The sequence below is a fragment of the Halichoeres trimaculatus genome, unplaced genomic scaffold (assembly GCF_033239565.1).
Source record: "Halichoeres trimaculatus isolate MK-OKI-2021-1 unplaced genomic scaffold, fHalTri1.1 fHalTri1_scaffold_3, whole genome shotgun sequence".
In the NCBI taxonomy this organism is placed as follows: Eukaryota; Metazoa; Chordata; class Actinopteri; order Labriformes; family Labridae; genus Halichoeres; species Halichoeres trimaculatus.
The window spans coordinates 33344685-33357757 of record NW_027437181.1 but is presented as its reverse complement, the minus strand read 5'-3'; the positions used below and the strand labels follow the sequence as shown (position 1 = coordinate 33357757).

Below are 13073 nucleotides of genomic sequence, written 5' to 3'. Positions count from 1 at the left end.
GAGTCTGAATAGACTTATTAAGACAGAAGAGTCTGAATAGACTTATTAAGACAGAAGAGTCTGAATACACTTATTAAGACAGAAGAGTCTGAATACACTTATTAAGACAGAAGAGTCTGAATACACTTATTAGGACGGAAGAGTCTGAATAGACTTATTAGGACGGAAGAGTCTGAATAGACTTATTAGGACAGAAGAGTCTGAATAGACTCATTTGGACAGAAGAGTCTGAATAGACTTATTAGGACAGAAGAGTCTGAATAGACTTATTAGGAGAGAAGAGTCTGAATAGACTTATTAGGACAGAAGAGTCTGAATAGACTTATTAGGACAGAAGAGTCTGAGTAGATTTATTAGGACAGAAGAGTCTGAGGAGACTTATTAGGACGACCGGTTCAAAGAGAGTGCAGTAGTCCAGCCTGGAAGAAACCAAAGCATGGACTAGTTTCTCAGAATCGCTCTCAGACAAGATGTGTCTAATTTTCCAGATTTTTTGAAGATAAAAAACCGATTTTGTTGAAACCTGTTGAATGTGTAGATGAAAAAGTGCAATTTTTTCTTTATATACCAAAAAAAAAACAATCCTCCTCCTTTACCCGGGCTTGGGACCGGCAAAGTGACCAATAAGGCACGATGGCGGAGTTATTGTTTTTTTTTTGTTGTTGTTTTTTTTTGTTTGTTTGTTTCTGTTTTTTTTGTTGTTTTTTTTAGGTTTTTTTTTTTTTTTTTTTTTTTTTTGGGGGGGGGGGGTGGAATCAAGTTTTTTTGACATTAAACTTGTCTTTGTCTCTATATATCGTGCTGTCTTTGTCCCCCCCACTCCCTTTTTTGTCCCTTTTTTTCTCCTCCTTTTTTAGGCCCCCTTTCTCTCCTTTCTATGTTTTTTGTCTTCCTCAGATGTACATGCCCTCTCAGTCTTCTCTCGTTCTTTCTACTCATCTTCTCCATGAAAAGTTGTCAGTGTTGCTCGTCCTGCTCTTTTCTCTGTCTTCTCTGTTTCCTGTCTCAGTTTTTCCATTTCCTCCAGTCTTTGTCTTTCCTTTTGCTCCTGTCTCAATTTTTCCTCCTTCTCTTGTCTCGCTTTTTTCTTGCTCCTGTCTCTATCTCTTATTCCTCCTTCTTATCCTCACTAAACTGACTGGTCTCCATCTCTTGTCTTAATGTCTCCTCCTCTTCCTGTCTTGGTCTTCTTTCTCTTTCCCTTGATTTTCTTTTTGTCTTTTGTTTTCAATTTTATCTCTGTCATCCTCAGCCCCTCCTCCTTTACCTGTCTAATTTTTTGTTCCCTTCTCCTCCTTTAACTCTGCATCTTTTGTGTCTTCTCCTCCTCCTGTTTCTGTCTCTCCTCTTCTCCCTGTCTCTGTCTCTCCTCTTCCTCCTGTCTCTGTCTCTCCTTTTCCTCCTGTCTCTGTCTCTCCTTTTCCTCCTGTCTTTGTCTCTCCTCTTCTTCCTGTCTTTGTCTCTCCTCTTCTATCTGTCTTCCTATCTGCTCTGCCTCCTCTGGAAGTCTTGCTAAGTCCTCATCCTCCTCTCTGAGTCTCTCTATCTCCTCCTGTCTTCTCTCTTTTCTGATTCTCTTTTTCCCAATCATCTCCTGTCTTTCTGCTTCTTCCCTTTCCTGTCTATGTTTCTCCTCCTTTTCCACCTGTCTTTGTATTTTCTTCTTGCTCCCGTCTCAATTTTTCCTCCATTTCTTCATCTCTTCTCTCTTCTCTTTCTCTTCCTCCTGTCTTTGTCTCCTCTTCCTCCATCTTATCCTCGCTAAATTTACTGGGTTCTCCATCACTTGTCTTGTTGTCTTCTCCTCTTCCTGTCTTGGTCTTCTTTGTCTTTTCCTCCTTCTCCTGTCTTTCTACTTCTCCTGTCTTTCTACTTCTCCTCTGCCCTGTCTTAGCCCCTCCTCTTCGTCCTGTCTTTGTCTCTCCTCTTCGTCCTGTCTTTGTCTGTGCTCTTCTGGGGTCTAAGGTCTGAACCTAGCTCTGTTCAAACCACCTATATCAGAGGTGCCCAGGTTAAAACTTCCCTACGCTGGAAAGCATGCTCTCTTCTGTCTTCTTCCTTCCTTTCTTTTTTCCTCAGCCGTTTCTCCCTCTTGTGTTGGATCCTTTCCTCCAAGTCCTGCTGCTTCTTCTCCAGCTTGTCCCTGTTCCTCTGTTGCTTCCATATCAGCCTTTCCTTCCACTCTGGAGTGTCCTCTGAAAGAAAGAGAATATTCAAGGTAAGTTTGGAGTGCAGTTGAATAATTGTCTTTTCTTTGACTTGAGTTGGGCAGATTTTTGCTGAAATTGTGTCAGTGTTTGATAAAAGATTTAGAAAACCGTCTCTACCATCTCAGTAAGAAATGAAAAATCACCAAGTCATCACAGAATGTGGAAATCCTTTTTCATGACCAAGACAAAGAGTTCAAGTTGGTTTCTTACCTCCAGCCTTGATCTTGGCCTCCTTCTTGTGGGTCTTGGAGATGGCTTTGACCGTCTTGTCTCTCCGGTATTCCAGGAAGCGCAGTTTGAGGTTTGATAAAAAGCCTCTATTTGGAGAAGCTGGATCACTTCCCTTTTCCTCTTCCTTCTCTCCTTCAACCTTCATCTCCTCAACTTCTTGGTCCAGTTTCTCCTCCTGCTCCTCCCTCTCCCTTCTCTGCCTTCTCCTCTCCATCACTTTGTGTCTTTCTTCTTCCTCCACCTGTCTTCGTCTTTCTTCCTCCTGTTCTTGTCTCAGCCTCTCCTCTTCTTCCTGTCTCAGTTTTTCCATCTCCTCCTGTCTTTGTCTCTCCTCTTCCTCCAGTCTTTTTCTCTCCTCTTCTCTCTTTCTTTGTCTCTCCTTTTCCTCCTGTCTTTGTCTCTCCTCTTCTTCCTGTCTTTTTCTCTTCTCTTCTCTCTTTCTTTGTCTCTCCTTTTCCTCCTGTCTTTGTCTCTCCTCTTCTGCCTGTCTTTGTTTCCCCTTGTCCTTCTTTTTTACTATCTGCTCTGCCTCCTCTAGAAGTCTCTCTAACTCATCATCCTCCTCTCTAATTCTGTCCAATTCCTCCTGTCTTATTTCTTGTCTAATTCTTCTCTTTTCTTTCATCTCCTGTCTTTCTGCTTCTTCTCTCTCCCGTCTTAGTCTCCCCTCTTCCTCCTGTTTTTGTCTTTTCTTTTCCTTCTCCTTCTCCTCCTGTCTCTGTCTCTCCTCTCCTTCCTGTCTCTGTCTCTCCTCTTCCTCTTGTCTTTGTCTTCTTTCCCTTCTCCTTCTTCTCCTTTCCATTTTTTCCTGTCTTAGTCTCTCCTCTTCCTCCTGTCTCTCCCTCTCCCCTTCTTCCTGTCTTTGTTTTCCTTTTTCCTCCTGTCTCCGTCTCTCCTCTTCTTCCTGTCTCAGTCTCTCTTCTTCCTCCTTTCTTTGTCTCTCCTCTTCCTCTTGTCTTTGTCTTCTCTCCCTTCTCCTTCTTCTCCTTTCCATTTTTTCCTGTCTTAGTCTCTCCTCTTCCTCCTGTCTCTCCCTCTCCCCTTCTTCCTGTCTTTGTTTTTCTTTTTCCTCCTGTCTCCGTCTCTCCTCTTCCTCCTGTCTCTGTCTTTCCTCTTCCTCCTGTCTTTGTCTCTCCTCTTCCTCCTGTCTCTGTCTCTCCTCTTCCTCCTGTCTCTGTCTCTCCTCTTCCTCCTGTCTCTGTCTCTCCTCTTCCTCCTGTCTCTCCTCTTCCTCCTTTCTCTCCTCTTCCTCATGTCTCTGTCTCTCCTCTTCCTCCTGTCTTTGTCTCTCCTCTTCCTGCTGTCTCTGTCTCTCCTCTTCCTCTTGTCTTTGTCTTCTTTCCCTTCTCCTTCTTTTCCTTTCCATTTTTTCCTGTCTCTGTCTCTTCTTTTCCTCCTGTCTTTGTCTCTCCTCTTCTTTCTGTCTTTGTCTCTCCTCTTCCTTTTGCCTTGTCTCTCCTCTTCTTTCTGTCTTTGTCTCTCCTCTTCTTTCTGTCTTTGTCTCTCCTCTTCTTTCTGTCTTCCTATCTGCTCTGCCTCCTCTAGAAGTCTTGCCAAGTCCTCATCCTCCTCTCTGAGTCTCTCTATCTCCTCCTGTCTTCTCTCTTTTCTGATTTTTTCTTTCTCCATCATCTCCTGTTTTTCTGCTTCTTCCCTCTCCTGTCTCTCCTCTTCCTCCCGTATTTCTCTCTCCTCTTCTTTCTGTGTTTGTCTCTTCTCCTTTTCCTGTCTTTGTCTCTCCTCTTCCTCCTGTATTTTTCTTTCCTCTTCCTCCTGTCTTTGTCTCTCCTCTTCTTTCTGTTTTTGTCTCTTCTCATCATCCTGTCTTTGTCTCTCCTTTTCTATCTGTCTTTGTCTTCTCTCCTTATCCTGTCTTTGTCTGTCCTCTTCCTCATGTCTCTGTCTCTCCTCTTCCTCCTGTCTTTGTCTCTCCTCTTCTTTCTGTCTTTGTCTCTCCTCTTCCTCCTGTCTTTGTCTCTCCTCTTCTTTCTGTCTTCCTATCTGCTCTGCCTCCTCTAGAAGTCTCGCCAAGTCCTCATCCTCTTCTCTGAGTCTCTCTATCTCCTCCTGTCTTCTCTCTTTTCTGATTCTTTCTTTCTCCATCATTACCTGTCTTTCTGCTTCCTCCCTTTCCTGTCTTTTTCTTTCCTCTTCCTCCTGTCTTTGTTTTTTCTTTTGCTCCTGTCTTAATTTTTCTTCCATCTCTCGTCTCTCTCTTTCTTCTTGCTCCCGTCTTTGTCTCTTCTCCCTCCATCTAATCCTTGCTAAACTGACTGGTCTCTCCATCTCTAGTCTCATTGCCTCCTCCTCCTCCTTCTTTCTTTGTCTTCTCTCCTGTCTCATTCTTCGTCTCTCCATCTTCTCCTGTCTAACTCTCTCCTCTTCCTCCTGTCTTTTTCTCTCCTCTTTCTCCTTTCTTTGTCGTATTTCCTTTCTCCTTCTTCTCCTCTCCATCTTTTCCTGTCTTTGTCTCTCCTCATCCTTTTGTTTTTGGCTCTCCTCTTCCTGTGTTTGTCTCTCCTCTTCCTCCTGTCTTTTTCTCTCCTCTTCCTCCTGCCTTTGTCTTTTCTTTTGCTCCTGTCCTAACTTTTCCTCTGCCTCTCGTCTCTCTCTTTCATCTTGCTCCCGTCTTTGTCTCTTCTCTCTCCATCTTATCCTTGCTAAACTGACTGGTCTCTCCATCTCTAGGCTAATTGCCTCCTTCTCCTCCTTCTTTCTTTGTCTTTTCTCCTGTCTTATTCTTTGTCTCTCCATCTTCTCCTGTCTCTGTCTCTCCTCTTCCTCCTGTCTTTGTCTTCTCTCCCTTCTCCTTCTTCTCCTCTCCATCTTTTCCTGTCTTTTTTCTTCTTCCCTGTCCTGTCTAAGCCCTTTGTCTTCCTCCTGTTTTGGTCTTTTGTCTGTCTCCTGTATCAGTGTCTCCTTTATCTCCTGTCTCTCTCTGTCCTCCTCCAGTTTTAGTTGTCTATCCTCTACCCCATTCACCTGTCTGTCCTCCTCTTCCCTGTCCTGTGTCAGTCTTTTCTCTTGTTCCTGTCTCTGTCTTTTCACGTCCTCCTGTCTGTCCTTTTGGTCCTGTCTAAATGTCTCCTCCATCTCCTGTCTGTCCCTCTCCTCTTGCTCTAGTCTCTGTCTCCTGTCTTCTGGCCTAGTCTCCTCCATACTTACGTGTCTTTCTTCTGTCTCCTGCTCCTGTAGTGGTTTCTCCCTTTCCTCTTGGTCTTGATCCCTGCTTTCTCTCCTTGTCTCCTCCAAGCGTACCTGTCTTTCTTCAGTGCCCTGCTCCTGTTTTGGTTCCTCCAGCTCCTTTGGCTCTTGTCTCTTTCTCTTGTCTTCTCTCCTTGTCTCCTCCATACTTACCTGTCTTTCTTCAGTGCCCTGCTCCTGTTTTGGTGTCTCCATACTTCTAATGTCTCTCCTCAAGCCTTTCCTGCCTCTCTCCTCTCCTCCTTCTGTCCTTCCCTCTCCTTCCACACTTACCTGTCTTTCTTTTGTCCCCTGCTCCTGTTGTGCTCTCTGCTTCTCCCCTTGCTCTAGTCTTATGTCCTCTCTCCTTGTCTCCTCCATACTTACCTTTCTTTCTTCTGTCTCCTGCTCCTGTCTTGGTGTCTCCTTCTCCATTTGTTCTTGATTCCTGTCCTCTCTCCTTGTCTCCTCCATACTTACCTGTCTTTCTTCAGTGCCCTGCTCCTGTATTGGTGTCTCCATACTTTCAATGTCTCTCCTCAGGCCTTTCCTGCCTCTCTCCTCTCCTCCTTCTGTCCTTCCCTCTCCTTCCACACTTACCTGTCTTTCTTTTGTCCCCTGCTCTCGCTGCGGTTTCTCCTTCTCCTCTTGCTCCAGTCTTATGTCCTCTCTCCTTGTCTCCTCCATACTTACCTGTCTTTCTTTTGTCCCCTGCTTCTGTATTGGTGTCTCCATACTTTCAATGTCTCTCCTCAAGCCTCTCCTGCCTCTCTCCTCTCCTCCTTCTGTCCTTCCCTCTCCTCCTCCTGTCCTTCCCTCTCCTTCCACACTTACCTGTGTTTCTTTTGTCCCCTGCTCTTGTTGCGGTTTCTCCTTCTCCTCTTGCTCTAGTCTCATGTCCTCTCTCCTTGTCTCCTCCATACTTACCTGTCTTTCTTTTGTCCCCTGCTCCTGTCTTGGTGTCTCCTTCTCTTCTTGCTCTAGTCTCCTGTCTACTCTCCTTGTCTCCTCCATACTTACCTTTCTTTCTTCTGTCTCCTGCTCCTGTCTTGGTGTCTCCTTCTCCTCTTGCTCTAGTCTCATGTCCTCTCTCCTTGTCTCCTCCATACTTACCTGTCTTTCTTTTGTCCCCTGCTCCTGTCTTGCTGTGTCCATACTTTCGATGTCTCTCCTCAAGCCTTTCCTGCCTCTCTCCTCTCCTCCTTCTGTCCTTCCCTCTCTTCCTCCTGGCCTTCCCTCTCCTTCCACACTTACCTGTCTTTCTTTTGTCCCCTGCTCTTGTTGCGGTTTCTCCTTCTCCTCTTGCTCTGGTCTCATGTCCTCTCTCCTTGTCTCCTCCATACTTACCTGTCTTACTTCTGTCCCCTGCTCCTGTCTAGATGTCTCCATACTTTAAATGTCTCTCTTCAAGCCTCTCCTGCCTCTCTCCTCTCCTCCTTCTGTGCTCCTCTCTCCTTCCGATGGTGTTTTTGAATCAGTTTGGTTTTGAGTTTCGCTCGCTTCAGTGTTCTGAATCATCAATCAATCATAATATTTGTTTAATTGAAATGAAAAAAAATAACTTTTCAACATAGCATGTCTCTATCTTCAAACTTATTTACAGTTTACTAAAGGACACTTTGTCCTGAGATTAATCATTAAGAGGAAGGTGCAACTTAAGGACTGTGTATTTTAAGTTCTGGCTGATTAACACAAAGTTGTGATGAAACAAAATGGTAGTTACAGTCATAATAATAACACCAAAATTCACTTCACTTTGACACCACTGTAAAGCGTGATACTTTAATCTCTTGGCAAACAACAGAAAAAAAAGTCTTTTTATTCAAGTGTTACAGAAACAGTCTCTGAAGACATGTCAACATGTTGGTATCAATCATGAAGGCTTAACAAGGAGGATTTTCTTACACAATTTATAGACCAACTGTAGTCATCACAAGAATAGAAATTCACTTTTCATAAAATGAAGTCAGCATTTTTAAATCACCATCACTGTCATAGGTCAAATTCATCCACAGAATTGCTGTAACACATTTTTTTAAGTAGGAGTTTAAAAAGCCGGATGTTGGAATGGGAAGAAAATTAATCCTGTATCCATCGTGTTGGTTTTAGAGTTATACTGCTTCCATGGTTATTTAATTAGTCTGTCAACAGTAAAACAGAATCTATGCTAGCTTGCCCCTGGCATTAATTAAGAGCTGTGTGTGAGCTGTTGTGGTATGAGACAAATTGGGCTGACAACATTAACTGGTCAGACTTATTTAACTCTCTGGCCTGAAAAATAACACCACAAATGACACCACATTTTCTTCAAGATTGTCCCAAAAAGGCCCACCTACAGAGTGATCCAAATTATTTTATTTTATTTTATTTTGTATGTTTGTTGCTACTTTTACTGCATAATGTTATTAAAAATCTGTGCTTGTCATAAAGTATGAAATATTCACTACTTTTTATTTTTCAACCCTTCAGATGCCAATTTGTTTACATGATACACCTGTTGGAAAAATAAAGCTTCAAAGTTCACATTTTTATATACTCTCAGTGCCAGCAAGTCTTGCGTAATAATAATACAGTCTGAAAAATTTATTGATTAACAGCAACACTGGTTGAAATTAATTTATATTTTTTGTGCAGTGATTGAAAAACATCAAAACTCCCTTCCTTCATGAAAGTCAGCCAAAATGGCCACATCTTGTTAACATTCTGATAATACTATAAAAGTCATGAATTGCAAAATATTTAACTTTCACCACTTGATTTTTTAAAGTTTGTTGCAGTCTTTGTCATCAAAGTCAAAATTTCATTTAAATTTAATAATACACATTTGTGCTTTAATTTAGCATTAAAAAAATCATACACAAACACATTATTGCTTGGCATCCATCAGATCACACCTGAGTCAAAATTGTGTCATTGACTTTCTCCATTGAAGTGCAGCAAGCCACTTACACCCCCTACTGGAACCTAACGATATTACATGAACTTGCTCCTTCGACTAAAAAGGAATTGATGAAATGAACTGGTAAAAAATATTAGAAACTACAATTTCCAAGTGTTGCGTTCAAAATAAAAGTTAATTCATCTAAATTTTATGATTTTGTACTGCAAATAACAAGGAATGAAAACAGGTGGTTTAAATGGGCAAAGATGGAGCTATTCATGAAGGGAGGTGGTATTCAAAATAATAGTATATTTTTGATAAATTTTGGGCGCTGAAGCTGAAAAAATTAAATTGGAGGGATTACCCGGATTCTGGGAAAGTTTCAGCCCAGCAGCATTAACTCAGCTAAAATGGTCGCAAAAAAAAAAAAGAGTGTCATGAGCACAAAATGCCAGGTTCAGTGACAGAGGGGCAACTGTTGTAAATGTATCTCCGCGGTCCATAACTGTACACACCACTTACACGTTGTCCTTAATCTATGTTTAGGACTGTAGTGCAGCAAATTATAGTCAAGGAACGTGCAAATATATCGGAAACTATCTTTTGTTGCCGTGCCAACGGTTTTGCGACAACCAAGTTTATGTTGCTGAAGTTGTTTTTTCTTAAAAGTCCCGTTTTCAAATAATTTGATATTAATTGGTAAAAAGGGGAATATAACAAAAACCTCCATGAATTTAGTAATTTAAGCACAAAAATCTTCTTGATTTTAACACAAATTTGTACGATTTAGGAGCTGTATCTTGTTATGTTGACACTTCAACACAATCAGAAACACGGCCTTCTCACAAAACCTTACCATCACTGTCGTTTGGCAAATTTATCCACACAATTGCTGAAACACATCAACTGAGAGTTCAAGAAGCACGATGCTCAAGTGGGAAGAAAATAATCCTGCATCCATCGTGTTATTGTAAGAATTATAGCACTTCAGTGGTTAATTGATTAATTCGCCAATAGTTAAACAGAATCTTTACTAGCTAGCACTTGACATTAATTACGAAAACATGCAGCCGTGTGTGAGCTCTTGTGGTATGAAAAGCTGCGGACGCCTCGGCTGACAATATTACTCGGGAAGACTTATTTAACTGTTGTGAATGTCCCTCCGAGGTCCATGATTGTACACACCACTCACACTTTGTCCTCAATCTATGTACAGCACCGACATGCAGCGAGTTAAAGCTAAAATATTAGCCAAAAACGTGCAAATACATCAGAAACTAGCTTGAGTTGCCGTGGCAACAGTTTTGCGACAACTGAGTTAATGCTGCAAAAGTTGTCCTTTTCCTATTAAATTCATATTAAAAGGAGAAAATACAAACACCTTATTAATTTTATTAAATTAATTGACGTTTTCTTCAAATCTGTGGACTTTTGAAGCTGTATCTTGTTTTTTCACATGATCTGAGACAAATCAGTGCGGAAAATGTCAAAAACTGAAACTATCACAGTTAAAACACACAAAACTGCATTTAATTACTAAATTTCCACTTATTTTCACATTATGTAGTCAAACCAAGCACCCATTTCATACAAATCATGGATTGACTAAGGTCCGTATCGTCGCTGATCACTAAAACTCCGTCAAACCTTGAAAACGAACCACAATCCTCAACAAGATACACAGAGAAACATTTATTTGATAGCCAACAAGAAGATTATTACGACTAAAACAATCCATATTTTAAGATAGTGCATTAGCCTAGCTTGAGTCTCAAAAACTGCGACAAACCTCTCCAATTGCATTGGTGAAAAAGGCGGAAGGAACGCTCGACGTGCATTTATACCCCGATGGAATTACCAGCTTCTAGAATTCATTTGCACCAATCAAATTCAGACGCAACCTGTGCGTGTTCTGTGCGTCCATGGCGTAGCCGAATTAAAAGAAAAATAATTATTAAAAATGAAAAAACAAGTCAAAATCATCAAATGAATACTCAGAAACACGTCTAAATCATGGAACATAAATTCTATTACAGTGAGATGGCAGAAGTGACAACGAGCAGTTTCTTGCTATGTGCGGACTACGCGAATGCACAGGGCACCCCGGACCACTAGGGGGCCCCAAAACTGCATGTTCAGTCTCATCTGAAGAAGCACGAATTAAAACGACCTATCTTTAGCAGCTATCCCATGTGTTTATTATTTCCCTAAATGCTAAAATTCTCAAAAGTTAAATATAGGATACGGATAAGAATGTCTGTAGTAACTATTTGTGTTCGTACGTAGTGATCATATGGGATAAATTGAGTCACCTTCGTGGGATGCACTGAGTAACGTGCAAGCCGCTGACAGGCAGGGTATCCTGTTATTAATCACTTCTATAAAGCAATGATTAATAACGGGACATAATTCTAGTTAGTGAGGGCGAACAGCGTTTATTTCAGCGGAGGAAGAAAACGGAGGAAGAAAAACGGTTTCAGGATAAAGGTAAGCCATTGTCCGTGTTTATTTGTGCAACGTTGTGTTTTTAGCAAGTTTGCTCACTATTTGTCCTGCTAGCTGGCTCAGGTAGCCCTAGGTAAAGTTGGCTGGTTAGGATTTGCATGCATAAGCTGCAGTGTTCACGGACTGACTGATTGACTGACTGAAATGAGTGAGACCAGACCCGTTTGACAGATAACAGAAGCAGAGTGTTGTTGTTATCATGCTTGTCATATCCAGTGACAGCTGTCTGGCAGATATTTGCCACCAAATGTTACTTTATAATCATTCAGTATTATTTAATTAAATTGAATTTACAGTGTATTTTACAGGCCCGTAACTAGAAGTGATGATGCTTTATAAATAATTCTAAGTATTGGTTAATATCTAAGGGACTTATGTATGTTAAAGGTTTTGGACTTTTGCAACTGGATGAATTATCTTTTTTATTACTTTGACTACATTATGTGAATAAATGCCGAAACCTTGACAACTTTCTAACTGGGTACATGCTTTAAAGGGACTCTGTACACTTCAGTATTTAATAAATACTACTTCTATAAAGTGCAACATCACTGTAATTAATGTAATAGGAATGTCTTCTTATAATCTAGTTTGCCTGGTAACCTCAGGAGCTTTGTCTTTGCAGGAGCGATTTCAAAATACTTTGGAGATATAGAAGCAGAGGAGTCTTTAGAGCATCCTGACCAGGAAACTCCAGGAACTTCATATTCTTCAGGAGCTCCGCCTGACCAGGAAGTAGCAGGGCTGCTTTCATCTGCAGACTTGCATGTTCAGCTGCCTGTTTTTTTTTTTGGCCCAACCAGTGTGACGAGCTCTGAAGGACATTTAGCTCTGCAGATGAAAGTGACGTTGATGGAAAAGAGCTGGCTGTGGAGATGAAACAAAAATCCTGCCAACACTGCTCTCTGATGACATGACTGCTCAAGAGCTTCTCACTTTCATCCACAAAAACATTTGAAGGAACTGTATCCCAATCTGTGGATTGTCCTGAGAGAGTTTTCTCAAAGCTGAAGCTCATCAAGAACACCTACCTTAGGTCACCCATGGGACAGGATCGCCTCACTGAACTTGCCACAATGGCCTCTCTGTGGCTTTTTGTGATAAATATTGTTAACACAAAGTAGATTAATAAGTGTAATAGCATCTGTTTGTTTCTCTCAAATACAAATAGACCTAGCTTAATCATATTGTTAGATTAGTTGGAAATGCATATCACATTAACCATTCATACAGCCAACAGTACATTAAAAATATAAAAAACAAAGTAAGATCTAAAAAATCTAACTTTACATGTATGAATATAGTTGCCATGTACAGTTTGTGTGTAGAGGGGCAGTAAGTTAGTGGATTTTGCCGTTTTATAAACATTTTTAGCTCTAGCTCTGCTGGGCGGATGATGGTTTTGAAGGAGAACGGTGGCTCAATTGAGAGTTTCAAGTTTTTATGGCCTTTGTTGTCCTTGTTCATTACGGTTTATCAGTTAATTAAAATATTAACAATTGCTGAGAATTAATTTGCCTCTATTGGAGTCAGACAGAATCCCTTTGTATGGATTTCTATGAACTGGGTAATGTCAATATCTTGGGGTATTATTTATTTGTTTAATCTTTTCATTACTTTTAGACGTCTCTTTTCTCAAACCTCCGTTTTCCCTGCTTTACTCAAGCCCCATTTCCAGTGGTCCGGTTTGGATCAAACAGTTTGATATGGGTTGGATCGGTAAAGCCTGATCCTGTTTGCGTTTCCACAGCCAACCATGCCCTCTTCTTGGTAGGCGGTGTGTAAGCTGGATGCCAATAGCTGAGTCAGCTGCATAATAGATGACGTAATAGAAGTGTGAAGCTAATAAATCCAAGGAAGAAGAGAAACATGACACAGTAAACAAAGAGCAACAATGAAGACATTCAGCAATTCCCGGAGTTACTAGTCACTCAGCATTTTCACTAGCCACAATTTTGTTGTTGGATAATTATGTTTAATATGATTCAAGTCAACACCGACATAGTAACGTTTACGTGAACTAGATTTAAAGCCTTTTTATGACCCCCGTTCACACTCACATC

At 41.2% G+C, this 13073-nt stretch overlaps 1 protein-coding gene and 1 long non-coding RNA gene across 2 annotated transcripts; one reads left to right on the top strand and one right to left on the bottom strand.

Moving 5' to 3' along the window:
• Positions 1-2778: 2778 nt before the first annotated feature.
• On the bottom strand, positions 2779-4799 carry LOC141787866 (uncharacterized; the record flags this gene model as incomplete). The annotated part of the gene is made up of 4 exons (XM_074666560.1): positions 4551-4799; positions 4089-4157; positions 2959-3873; positions 2779-2877 (listed from the first exon to the last, which is right to left on the bottom strand). Coding segments are annotated over exons 1-4 (1332 nt in total), but the record flags the coding sequence as incomplete, so codon positions are not given.
• A 5866-nt stretch (positions 4800-10665) lies between these two features.
• Positions 10666-12511, top strand: LOC141788153 (uncharacterized). The gene is made up of 2 exons (XR_012598111.1): positions 10666-10992; positions 11636-12511. It is a non-coding gene; the product is annotated as an uncharacterized LOC141788153 (long non-coding RNA).
• Positions 12512-13073: the final 562 nt, after the last annotated feature.